The sequence below is a fragment of the Nerophis lumbriciformis genome, linkage group LG04 (assembly GCF_033978685.3).
Source record: "Nerophis lumbriciformis linkage group LG04, RoL_Nlum_v2.1, whole genome shotgun sequence".
NCBI lineage: Eukaryota > Metazoa > Chordata > Actinopteri > Syngnathiformes > Syngnathidae > Nerophis > Nerophis lumbriciformis.
This window is the reverse complement of record NC_084551.2, coordinates 24,550,309-24,563,988: the sequence shown is the minus strand read 5'-3', so window position 1 is coordinate 24,563,988 and position 13,680 is coordinate 24,550,309. Positions and strand designations below refer to the sequence as shown.

The following is a 13,680-nucleotide window of genomic DNA, read 5'->3' as shown; positions in this document are numbered from 1 at the left end:
TGCCTATTCTCAATTGTTGCTGCTTATAGTTCAATGTACTTTGTTGAGAAAAATGTTCCAGATATTTCTCCAAACCTTTTAATCACTCTATTTTTATCAACAAATCTAGCATCTATTTCTGCTGTATAGTAGACTGTACTCATATTTAGAGAGTCTTTACTTTTTCCTCTTCTTAAAATCTGCCCGTGTCATCTTAAATTGTTTGCTTTGCGCTGCTCTGAGCCTTCTTTTTAAAAGCCGCCGGTGTCATCTTTAATTTTTTTGGAGATCGCTGTGTCCGCGGGTATATTTCGCATATACTTAAGTAAGTCCACATCGTGGACATGTGCCTTTGTTCCAGACAACCCTGGCGTATAACTTACGTCATCACAATATTCGCTTTTTCTGTGATTAAAGTAATTTTTGGGCGGCCAAATTTTCAGTGCATCACTAGTCAATAATGCACAAAAAGTTAATTGATTAAATCTATTCATACTGTAATTACATGCCGGTGATAAGCGTACAGTATGTTAGTGTGTTATGATGTTTATATTTCCCATGGTATGTCAATGCACCGTGTTGCTGGAGAATGAGGACATGTTTGTCTATGAGTGAACACAAACAGATGTGTGTGCACGGAAGAAATACTTCTCGGAATTGGGGTCTTTGTTAACACATAATTGGCAATAAAAGCTAAAAAAGTGTCAGACTTTGTGTGTTTTCTTCTGGACGCTACAATACATTGTATTACTTTACTTAAATTTTTTTTCACAGTAAAAACCCAGATTTTTTAAGGTGTGGCGGCTAATATAATGCCACAATCAAATATAGTAAAGGGGAACTGCACTTTTTGGAGAATTGTGCCTATCGTTCACAATCATTATGAAAGACATGACAACGGATGGCTTTTTTTTTTATGCATTCTAAATATTAAATGAATGCGATCAAAAGTCCACTTACAATGGAGCCTATGGGAGCCGTTCAATTCTGCTTATAGAGCCCCTAAAAAACATCCAAACACCTCCATTAAGGTTTTATATACATGATGTAAGTATATATGTAATGAAGTAACGGGCACATTTATAATAACATTTGATATTTACATATTTTGATCATTTTAAGAATACGTAGCTCACTAATTTCAAAAACGCATAGCAACGCTAGCTTTTTTTCTTTTCTTTTTCTTACGGTACAGGGAGCAAGGAAGCACGGAAGCAGCAGACCTCTCGACGATGTAAACATAGGCAAACCCGGAAGTCATCACGGGGTCGCTCGAAATAGGTTGTCTGCATTAACATTTATAATAACAATATCACTAATACTTGGTTAATATTCAAGTCACAAAATGCAAATTGATTATTGTTGGCGCTTATTGAATGGTTCTTTATCTGATTTTAAGGGCTGAATAGTGGAGCTCCCACATTTTATTTATATGTATTTAATATTTAGAATGCATTCCAAAAATCCATCCGTTGTCATGTCTTTCATAATGATTGTGAACGATAGGCAACATTCTAACAAAAAAGTGCAGTTCCCCTTTAAGCGGAAACCCTGCATTTGTGCTGACATCAATATTTACCTTTTAAGTGTGAACTGTTTAGGCAGTCAAAGTCGCGATAATAAATAGAATCCTGAAACATTTGTCATATATTTATATGTATATACACATCACTCTTGTTTGGTGTGGGTTTGGAAGCTTGTGTAATACCTTACTGACTGGAAGAAGCGAGACCAGTTTTTTTTGTGCTGTTATATTATTATTTCTCCACATTTTGTTGAACAGTTCCAGTATATCGTCAGTCCACAGTTGCAGTGATTTCTGACTACATACGAGCTGGCCAACAGAATATGTCATAAGCAGATTCAGATAAGCTTGAACTGTCCCAATAACACCAAAATGTTTCAACCGCTTGGCCTAAAAAAAAAGAAGCTAAATTAAAGCCCTGACATACATTTTTCTTGGTGATAGTCCATCGCAGCCCAGAAGTACTATCACAAACCCACTTGAAACTCACAGTTTCAGTTCACAGTAAGCGGTACTTTGCAGTTCTTATTAACTTTAAGGTAAGATCACATCAATCTTGAGAGCTCAGCAGCTCAGAATAAAAAACAGTCTATCTCATTAAGGCTTTTAAATGTCAGGTATTGTGTTCTTGACAACCCTTATTCAATGTTTAAATCTCACCAGGTGGTGTTTGAAGAACACTCACTGTGATGTCACAGTAACTTAGCAAAATGTATTAAGCTTTATAACAGGGGTGTCAAACTCAAATACAGAGTGGGCCAAAATTTAAAACTGAACAAAACCGCGGGCCAAGGTTGAAGAAATTAACCTTTTAATAGGGACCCAAACAAGTTTTGCATTGAATATTGAACAAGCAAGGCTTATATAACTTTATAGTGACATGCAAAATCGAGTTTCAAATAATAATAATAATAATAATTAAAAAATATCAATGGCCTATCAAATACAATTGAAATAAAAATTGTCTTCTGAGATAAATATCAACATTAACTTTTTCCACAGGCTAATACATTTGAAAATAAAATAATGAATTAAACATCCATTCAGGACTTTAAACTGCTCAGTTTGCAACACACTGATCTAATCTGATGTGCCCAAACCAGATACCTGGCATCTTTTCTTGGATGCTAGTTTGTTAATGTCGGGGCTCAGACTTTGAGCTGAGGCAACCTTCATTATCGAACGAAGGTGTTCATCAGTCATTATATCTCGTCCACCCGGACTTCAGTCTTGGGGGCATGCCTTAAATGCACTGCCTTTAACGTACTCTACGAGCTATCGTCACGTCCGCTTTTCATCCATTCTAACATCGGTCAGACCCAGTCACAAGATATGTTCGGCTCTGTACGCACACACAAGTGAATGCAATGCATACTCCATCAACAGTGATACAGGTTACACTGGGTGCCAGTATAAAAAACTTTAACAGTTAGAAATATACGCCACACTGCGAATCCACACCAAACAAGAATGACAAACACATGTAGTGTCCCGGAAGAGTTAGTGCTGCAAAGGGTTCTGAGTATTTGTTCTGTTGTGTTTATGTTGTATTACGGTGCGGATGTTCTCCCGAAATGTGTTTGTCATTCTTGTTTGGTGTGTAATATATATTTTTCATTTTCATAAATTTGATGTGATGCAGTCAATAAATACCTTAGAGGGTTAGAGCATGAACTTACTTTTGTTTGCTGTTTTACAGCTATCAAATCACTGGAATTTGATTGCTAATTGTACTAATGGCAAGATACCAGAATCAAGACCAGGACATCAGTCTGCAGGTCTCTGGTTATCTGGCCTGTCATTCCTGTGACATCATCTGTGTTATGTACTGAAATTTTCTTGAAATGTTCTTTCTTTATTATTTCTATTTCATGCCAGGTAAAAACAGAATTACATCTAAAAATGTAATGGTAAACCTGTTACTGGAAATTAGAGTACAGTGGTACCTCAACTTACCAGCTAAATTTGTTCAGTGATCGTAACTCAAAACACTGTTACCTATAATATGAATTGAAATCGTTGTAAATTAAAAAAAAAAAGGGTCTACCCGTCTCATTAGATCCAACGTGAGCCAAGTTACTGAAAAGGGACAGCAGGTCAATAGGGTTGAGGTGGCAGTGAGTAATGGCGTTGAAAAAACAGTTATTCTTACAATGCTATACCCCACAATCAGTGCAGTGGGAGAGAAGAGTCATTGTTTTTCAGGCAATGTGCTGGGATGGTTAGACATCGGCCGTTTGTATCGCAGCAACCGCCCTGAACATCAGTAGCAGCTTCAGGTGTGGGCAGGAGGCCAAACTGGGGGTAGAAAAGCAGGCCTAAGTAAGAGGAAGCTGTCAGCTAGAAAAATGTGGAAGTTAGACTGCTGCTATAGGTTGAGTTTCCAATGGTTGGAAAACTCAGTTATATCAAACTCTAATAATAACCTAATGTCAACAAGTAAGACCAGATCTTAAGACGTCCACTGTGACATTGGCTTAGCCATCTAGCGAAGGAGAGGCTTTTAACTCATGCCTGCAACTTAAAGCGTAACAAAAAGCTGAGAGACCGCTCGTATCTCAAAATAAGTAAACCATATAATTTCAGATTTTGATAGCTTGTGCTAAAGGTACTATTATACAGTTGACATGTGCCACATGGTATAATGTTATTAATTTACAAACCCAGCAATGTTGTGATGCAGTTGTAATGTAAGTAATATATTATATACGATATAATTATCACTGTTTCCTCTTAACCGAAGGTATTTTGAAACTAAAATTGGCACTTAAGGAAAGGAAAAAAACTTTTTTATTTTATAAAATAATTCCAACTAACAAAACTAGCAGCACTTTCAGATTTCCACAGCTGACTACATAAGTGAGCATTCTGCTTACAGGGTACTCAATACTGAATAAACATTTCTCCTATTAAGCTCCTCTCAGGCTGTCAGATAAAAAATGGAATTTACTACAGTATGCATATGTACTGTATGGCACCAGTTGTGAAGTATTAGGTCTACCTGGATGAAAACACATCACTCATCTTTGTTTAATTGAATGCTGAAAACCATTTAAAACTTATTTTATTTTCTCTTTTACGCATTGTCTAACAGTAAATGTATACGGGACCTGTTCTACTGTACATGTTCTGATTGTTATTTTGTGAAGACACTTTATTAGGATTCGATCTGAATTTAATGTTGAGAGTAAGAGTGAGGTGTAAGGTGATCATTTACAACAATTTAATTCAGACAATTATGTTTCTATTTAATGACAAATAACCATAAAATAGCACAAAGACAATGTCTACAGTGTGAGTGGGGATCTGCTTTATACAAGAAGTACAATTTAAATATTGCCAGTCATATAGATAAAGCACAATTACAGTCCCTTGTTTATAGCAGCGAAGTGGTATCAAGCCCGCATGTGGTTAATGAATTTCCCCAAAGTAAATAAGTATTCAAATATCGTCATAGTGTTAGTCCATAAAACAAACTTTGTACAACCTTTTGATTATATATTTAAAACATTATTAGATCCCTCTAAACATTAACCCACATAGTCACCCATTATAGTAGCGTTGAGTGAGTGCTATTGTAAATTGCAATACTCATCAGAAGCCTTGGTGAAAATCTTTACTGATTGCCACAACATTATAAAAGAAAAATAAGACAAAAAACTGCACTGTAATACATACAGTATAAGGTTACTTAATTCAACATTTAAATTAGGCCAACGTTATTTAGATCATGCTTAAAAAAGTTAAAATTATCAAAAAAAATCTGAGATGCCAGACTGTAGCTTTACTCATATTTATTTTTGTTAAATTACCTCTGATAGTGATGAAAGATGGAGATTCCTAAATTAGTAATTGGGGATTGGCTTGTTATCTAGAAGAATATACGTAAGGGCTGAAGGTCGATATCTGGTTTGTTTCATAAAGGCCATTACATAACTGCTGTTTGAATTGAAATTAAATTGAACTTTCTAACATCAACCACCATTGCAGTCCACATTGTTATTTGTCTCTGGACTGCAACTTGAGAGGATTTTTCAGTGACCTCTGGTAAATTCTGTGGCATTCGAAACACAATTCTAAAAATGTACTAAATACAAACTCAGCATATCCACAGATATGATTTCACTGGCATGAGATAACGTTTGAATTTTCTGAACGTGTGCACAAACATGCCAACAACAGCAAGATAATAACCCTACTCTAAATTGTCTTAAGCACTTAAAAAAGCCATTGAGTACCAGCTGGTGCTGGATAAATAATCAAGACCTCTTAAATCTCTCCGAGCCATGCTTACATATGAATGTCAAAGGTGACATCCTAATTCTAAAGCAATCCATGCAGTCGCTGTTTGGGCCTGTGTTGTTGCAACAGAGAAACCTCAGCAAAAATTAGACATGGCAGTCAAACAACAAATGTGTTAAAGAGTATGGAACTCTATGTTGCTAATTAGACACTGTTGACTTACATAATTAGGAAACACAATGTTTTTACCCATTATTGTGTTTGAATAAAATTCCCAAGAGAGGAGAAAGAAGGAGAGAGTAATACATTATATGTATGTTTTCTTTAGTCAGGTGTTCATTCTTTTCGATAGCAAATTTGTGGGCCAGTTGTCTATGGTTACTACCTCAGCACGTTAGAGACCTTGTTGCTAAGGCTTAATGAATATATTAACTTTTGATTTCTTGAACGAAAGCAGGAAAACTACTGTTTTGATTACATGATTTATTTAGGTGTGGATTTGGGTTCGATCCCAGGCTCGGGATCTTTCTGTGTGGAGTTTGCATGTTCTCCCCGTGACTGCGTGGGTTCCCTCCGGGTACTCCGGCTTCCTCCTACCTCCAAAGACATGCACTTGGGGATAGGTTAATTGGCAACAATAAATTGGCCCTAGTGTGTGAATGTGAGTGTGAATGTTGTCTGTCTATCTGTGTTGGCCCTGCGATGAGGTGGCAACTTGTCCAGGGTGTACCCCGCCTTCCGCCCGATTGTAGCTGAGATAGGCTCCAGCGCCCCCCGCGACCCCAAAGGGAATAAGCGGTAAAAAATGGATGGATGGATAGTTAAAATGGACAATCGAGAGAAAACACATTTTTGATGGACAGTGTTTGATTCAAACTCTTAATAAGTATATTTGTTTCTCTCCTTATTTATTTATTCATTTTGTTTACAGATTTTGGCCAATATCATTATTTTCATGTGTGGCAACATGGCAGGGGCATACCACAAACATCTGATGGAGTTGGCACTCAAACAGACCTACCAGGACACCTGCAACTGCATCAAATCCCCCATTAAACTGGAATTTGAGAAGCGACAGCAGGTACAATTATCAAGTATTTTACCAGGTTAGCGTGTCCTGGAAAATAATTTCAGAGAAAGAGCGTAAACCCTTTTGGATGTCATTCAATCAAAATAAGGGATGTATAAATCCCTTTTTTAATTATTATTAGTACATTAATTCTGTACTTTAGGAAGTCCATAAAAGATGTTGAAAAATATATACATGGTTTTGGAAATAGGGGTTAGGGTTACATGCTCAAGTGGCCTTTACAACAATTTTTATTTCAACCTTAAGAAATGTTGTTTGCAGAATACCAAACGTTTTGTCGTCATGAGTCTTAATGGTATTTCACTGAAGAGGCACTACCTTGCCACAAAGTACAGTCTCTGTTAAGCAGTCAGTTCTTCATTCCTATTCTTTGTATGAAGTTTGTATGCATTCCTCAAAACACTATTTTTCATTCAGCCCAAGCAACAGTTTACCCTCCCACTTGCTGGGCCTCCAGCAGGAAGCTCCACACAAATTAGCACTTGCTTCTACGTGCAAGGTGGGAGCCATTAGGGTGTTGATTAATGTTTGGGCTGCTGCTGACTGAAAGATTTGTCTTTTTTTATTTTGGCCACTTTGATTTACAAAAGAAAATAAATGCTGGTTTTCGCCATGGTGAATTAATCTTGTGTTTTTACAGTTGAAGCAAAACTTGCCTTGGGTGGAGCATTTCAAATTGCCCTGGGGAGATATACAGTAGCTGCCTGCGACAGATGGCAGAAAGCGCAGGGACACCTATTTTGCCCTGAGTGCACTCATAATATATGCTGTGTGCTTCATGCTTTTATCCAAAGTACCATGCTGCAGAGTGAGAGTACCAGATTTTTGAATGAGCGGTCCAAGGGGGACTATGTGAATCGTCATAAATGTAAAGTCCTGTTAGCTAAGGAGTCACCATGGGGCTCTGCCTTATGTTGCACAATTGTGCGGGTTCTGACTGTGCAGCATTTTCCCCCTCGACTCTGTCATCTAAGATGCACACTTTTGTTAGAGCAACCCTTAAATATGGGCGTTCCCTGTTGAATCTGGCCTTCCACGTAGTCTCTCATTGACTTAAGTACTTTTCTTCTCATGCACGTCTCAGGCTGCAAACAACGTGAATTGTTATATTGTACTTCAAGAAAACTATTACTATTATAATCTGATCCCTTCAATTGAGAAATATGAATACATCCACTGTTAGAGGACAACAGGACCATAATGCTACTCTGAATTAACTATCAAAATAAAAATTGCTCTCTGCGTAAGTGGAACGGCTGAAGAAGGGCACGACAACGGCATAAAATGCAAGACGACCCCGTTTAGACCATACATGCCAACCCTCCCGGATTTTCCGGGAGACTCCCGAAATTCAGCACCTCTCCCGAAAACCTCCCGGGACAAATTTTCTCCCGAAAATCTCCCGAAATTCAGGCGGACCTGAGTGACGTGTCGACAGCCTGTTTTCACGTCTGCTTTCCCACAATATAAACAGCATGCCTGCCCAATCACGTTATAACTGTAGAATGATCGAGGGCGAGTTCTTGGTTTCTTAAGTGGGTTTATTGTTAGGCAGTTTCATCAACGTCCTCCCAGCGCGGTAACAACACACAACAACAGCAGTCACGTTTTTGTCTACCGTAAAGCAGTTCGTCTGCCGTAAACAGCAATGTTGTGACACTCTTAAACAGGACAATACTGCCATCTACTGTACATGCATATGTGACAATAACATCTACGGCTTTTAGAGAGTGCAGTGCACAACTGCGCACACAACAAGGAGACAAAGCAGAATGCATCATCAGAGAGGGTCTTTTATATATATATATATATATATATATATATATATATATATATATATATATATATATATATATATATATATATATATATATATATAGCTAGAATTCACTGAAAGTCAAGTATTTCTTATATATATATATATATGAAATACTTGACTCCTCCCCTCTTAACCACGCCCCCAACCACGCCCCCCTGCCCCCCACCTCCCGAAATCGGAGGTCTCAAGGTTGGCAAGTATGGTTTAGACATTCTTGGACTTTCAATACTTGCAACGATTTTGGTTGGACCTTGATCATTGAAGTAGCATATAAATCACATCTATCAGAAGCTATTAAAAAATTACGGAGGTGATCGTCAACATTATTGAACATGTATGATCAACAATGATGTAGAAAGCATGATAACCAAAAATGTTATACATTTTAATCAACTGATTCAATAGATTTTTTTTACAATAAATGTCAAACTGTCAGCTGTCACTCAAACAATAAGTAAAACAAACTTTCATTTGCGGATCAATATTCACATCCACACAGGAAGAAGACGCTGATGTAGCGTGCATACACACAAAACATCACCATGACACCACATACTATCTACTGTTGCGCGTCCTGAATTGACACAGCCTTTTCAAATTATAAAGTGTTAACTTTTTCATGGATTTAAATGACATTCGCAAGTGTTAGTAAAACTCCATGCTTCACAATGTGCAAACAGCCAAAAACAAGGCATTTGGCATTAGTATTGAGCCCTTGTTAATTCCAGACTTAGGCACTTTTGCCTAATCGATGCGGGGTGTGCATGTCCACAGACTGGATTGGAAAATATGTATAAGAGAAACATGTGTAACTTCAAACGCGTAAATAAACATTTAGGCAAAAACAGGAGAATAGGGCACATAGTGGGCAACTACAGTATTAATGCCTGGAATTTATCATATGGTAAACTGTCATATTTTCTTTCATTGCAGCTGGCAATAAAATGAGATTACTTGTGTTCCTGGATTATAGTTGTTGATTTATGCGTTAGGTGTGACATACATCATTGAAACTGCAGGAGGCAGCAGACAGTTTTTGACTCCTTTGTCAGGAGTAGGGAAAGTTGCATAATGGCACCGGTGTGGACGTAAACAAGAATAAAACGAGGTCGCAAAAAAAGTAGCTATCTCGCTTCATTTCGGTGCTAAATTAAGGCAGACTCAGCCACCTGCAACAAGTGCTTGATGGCAATATTGTGCAAGTAACCTCTCGTAAGTAATGTAGTATCCCGACAGAAGCACAGACTCTGATGCACTTTTTAAAATTTATTGCCGACCTTAAGTCCTCAGTTTCAACACCATGCACACATTTTGCAATGGCGGTAGCTACTACAGCAACAGCAACACAACAGTTACATATCATGCACCAATCAGCAAGGTGCTTTTTTTTAACCCCAGGATTTTAGAAATTAATATTGCAACACAAGCAAGTTGTTTTTTGCACAGTGTACAGTAGGGAAAAGAGTCATAAGGCCCCATTCCTGGGTGTATCTCATGTGAGAGGAAGACAGGTGGGTTAATAATTTTGCTATGCAGTCTGCTGAAAATGATAGAAAGCGCCACTCTATAAAGCAACTGACGCTGTGGTCTAAGTTGGAATTGCCACAAGACACATTTTAAGATAGTCAACCCTCTGCTGATGTCTGGTAGCTAAAGAGAATAGTACATTCTCCAATTTCTCACGTTTCAAGTGTCAGGTAAACCGCAAGGAACGGAGCTATATGAATCCCCTTCCTACTGTATGTGTTCTGTGTTGCTGCTGTTTTTATTTTATTTCTTGTTAAATGTATTACTTGAATATTAAATAAGCTGATTCAGGGCCTTAAGAAATAGACTTTGAAATTGAAAAATAAAGTTTTGATGTTAAATTTTGAAAAAATCATCAGTGTTGAACAAATTGTTTATTTTAATTTACTTTTACTTTCGTATATTTTAATGTTTGGTCATTAAAATCTTTTTTGTTTTTTTTACGGTTTCAACTTTTTGTTTCAATTCAGATTCAAATGTTCTATTCAGCCTTTTGGCCTGAATGTATCATCATGACAGATAGCTGAGCAAAAAGGTTGGGAAGTGTCCCCTATCATGTTGCCTTCAGAGAACTAATGTGATGCTATTTTATTTTATTAGTTATTGTGTAAAAAACCAAAACAGGCACAACATGAAACAAACAAACAACAAATACTACACAGCTGAAATGACATACAGGCTACTATTTTTATCTCATTGATATCTCTTGTCTAGTTGTCCCACGTCCTTTTCCCTATTTAAATTAAGTGTGTTTTTTAGTTGTTGTTTTTTAAATTATAGTATGATTTGTATTTTTTTAAGTACCAGCTCGGGCACTTTTCAAGCACCGGCCAAGCACGATTTGACATGAGAGTTTACAAAATCAAAGTAAGAATCAACTCAATTACATATCAACTCATATTAAAAAATACATAAAAAAATTAAATGATTTTAAGTCATGGTTTGATTAAATGAATTGATTTTGTATTAGGATAATTATTGTTACTAATATTGTTCAAAAATCGGCCCCTGCCATATGCTCACAGAGAAGATGTAGGAATTGTAATTACATTTGCTCTAACTGGTCTATGCAATTAAGTCATGTGTTCATAAAGTGTTTACATTTGAAATATGCTTATTTTTTACTTCTTTACTTTTTGGGCTGTCATCAGGAACGTCTGCTGTTGTCACTGCTGCCAGCGCACATTGCCCGTGTGATGAAGGCAGAGATCATCCAGAGACTAAAAGGACCTAATTTTGGACAAATAGAGAACACAAACAATTTTCACAACCTCTATGTTCAGAGACACACTAATGTCAGGCATGTATTGTTTATTTGTACTACGTTCTTCTTTAAAAAAAATCAATGTTTTGATACAACAATGATTAATAATGTTATTATATTATTTCTCTTTTGATCTGTAGCATACTGTACGCTGATATAGTTGGATTCACACGCCTTGCCAGTGACTGCTCACCTGGAGAGTTGGTGCACATGCTCAATGAATTGTTTGGCAAATTTGACCAAATTGCCAAGGTAAATATTCCATCAGTTAAAGCTCACTGTCACATACTACATATTGTCACATAAAAAAATCATCATGCATAACAGATACGATTAATGCAAAGAAGACTTTAAAGTATGGTTTGTGTCCATAATGAGATGTTGCCATTACCAATCAAGGAGAACAAATTCTCTCACAGTAATATTTCATACTTTCATGTTGAATGTAAGGCTGGTTTGAACAGCAATTGCCCAACTCTGATATAGAGCCTACATATGATTGTTCTATCTGTTTCATCTTTACATTTCGTGAACACCTGAAAAAATTTAATTTAACAACACCTTGACCCATACTTGCCTATTCTCCCAGATTTTCCGGGAGACTCCCGAAATTCAGCGCCTCTCCCGAAAACCTCCCGGGACAAATTTTCTCCCGAAAATCTCCCGAAATTGAGGCGGAGCTGGAGGCCACGCCCCCTCCAGCTCCATGCGGACCTGAGTGACTTGTCGACAGCCTGTTTTCACGTCCGCTTTCCCACAATATAAACAGCATACCTGCCCAATCACATTATAACTGTAGAATGATCGAGGGCGAGTTCTTGGTTTCCTATGTGGGTTTATTGTTAGGCAGTTTCATTAACGTCCTCCCAGCGCGGCAACAACACACAACAACAGCAGTCACGTTTTCGTCTACCGTAAAGCAGTTCGTCTGCCGTAAACAACAATGTTGTGACACTCTTAAACAGGACAATACTGCCATCTACTGCACATGCATATGTGACAATAACATCTATGGCTTTTAGAGAGTGCAGTGCACAACTGCGCACACAACAAGGAGACGAAGCAGAATGCATCATCAGAGAGGGTGTTCAGCATGGTTAGAAAAATAGTGACAGAGAATAGAACAAGGACAATTCAATCCTTAACTCAACAATGAGTAGATGAGTATTATGTGTGTGTATATGTGTAAATAAATGAACACTGAAATTCAAGTATTTCTCTTATTTATATACATATATATATATATATATATATATATATATATATATATATATATATATATATATATATATATGCATACATATATATACAGGTAAAAGCCAGTAAATTAGAATATTTTGAAAAACTTGATTTATTTCAGTAATTGCATTCAAAAGGTGTAACTTGTACATTATATTTATTCATTGCACACAGACTGATGCATTCAAATGTTTATTTCATTTAATTTTGATGATTTGAAGTGGCAACAAATGAAAATCCAAAATTCCGTGTGTCACAAAATTAGAATATTACTTAAGGCTAATACAAAAAAGGGATTTTTAGAAATGTTGGCCAACTGAAAAGTATGAAAATGAAAAATATGAGCATGTACAATACTCAAAACTTGGTTGGAGCTCCTTTTGCCTCAATTACTGCGTTAATGCGGCGTGGCATGGAGTTGATGAGTTTCTGGCACTGCTCAGGTGTTATGAGAGCCCAGGTTGCTCTGATAGTGGCCTTCAACTCTTCTGCGTTTTTGGGTCTGGCATTCTGCATCTTCCTTTTCACAATACCCCACAGATTTTCTATGGGGCTAAGGTCAGGGGAGTTGGCGGGCCAATTTAGAACAGAAATACCATGGTCCGTAAACCAGGCACGGGTAGATTTTGCGCTGTGTGCAGGCGCCAAGTCCTGTTGGAACTTGAAATCTCCATCTCCACAGAGCAGGTCAGCAGCAGGAAGCATGAAGTGCTCTAAAACTTGCTGGTAGACGGCTGCGTTGACCCTGGATCTCAGGAAACAGAGTGGACCGACACCAGCAGATGACATGGCACCCCAAACCATCACCCAACCATGCAAATTTTGCATTTCCTTTGGAAATCGAGGTCCCAGAGTCTGGAGGAAGACAGGAGAGGCACAGGATCCACATTGCCTGAAGTCTAGTGTAAAGTTTCCACCATCAGTGATGGTTTGGGGTGCCATGTCATCTGCTGGTGTCGGTCCACTCTGTTTCCTGAGATCCAGGATCAACGCAG

At 37.6% G+C, this 13,680-nt stretch overlaps 1 protein-coding gene across 2 annotated transcripts in view; it reads left to right on the top strand.

Annotated features, from left to right (window-relative positions):
* adcy2a (adenylate cyclase 2a) overlaps positions 1-13,680 on the top strand; it is a 106,125-nt gene that overhangs the window by 37,478 nt on the left and 54,967 nt on the right. For both annotated transcript variants that reach the window (XR_009814696.1, XM_061951065.2), the window contains exons 4-6: positions 6,678-6,827; positions 11,334-11,482; positions 11,587-11,698. Coding sequence is in view for 1 of the 2 variants with exons in the window: in XM_061951065.2 (XP_061807049.1) it covers positions 6,678-6,827; positions 11,334-11,482; positions 11,587-11,698 (411 nt within the window). In the remaining variant the exon portion in view is untranslated. The remainder of the gene's footprint in view (positions 1-6,677; positions 6,828-11,333; positions 11,483-11,586; positions 11,699-13,680) is intronic.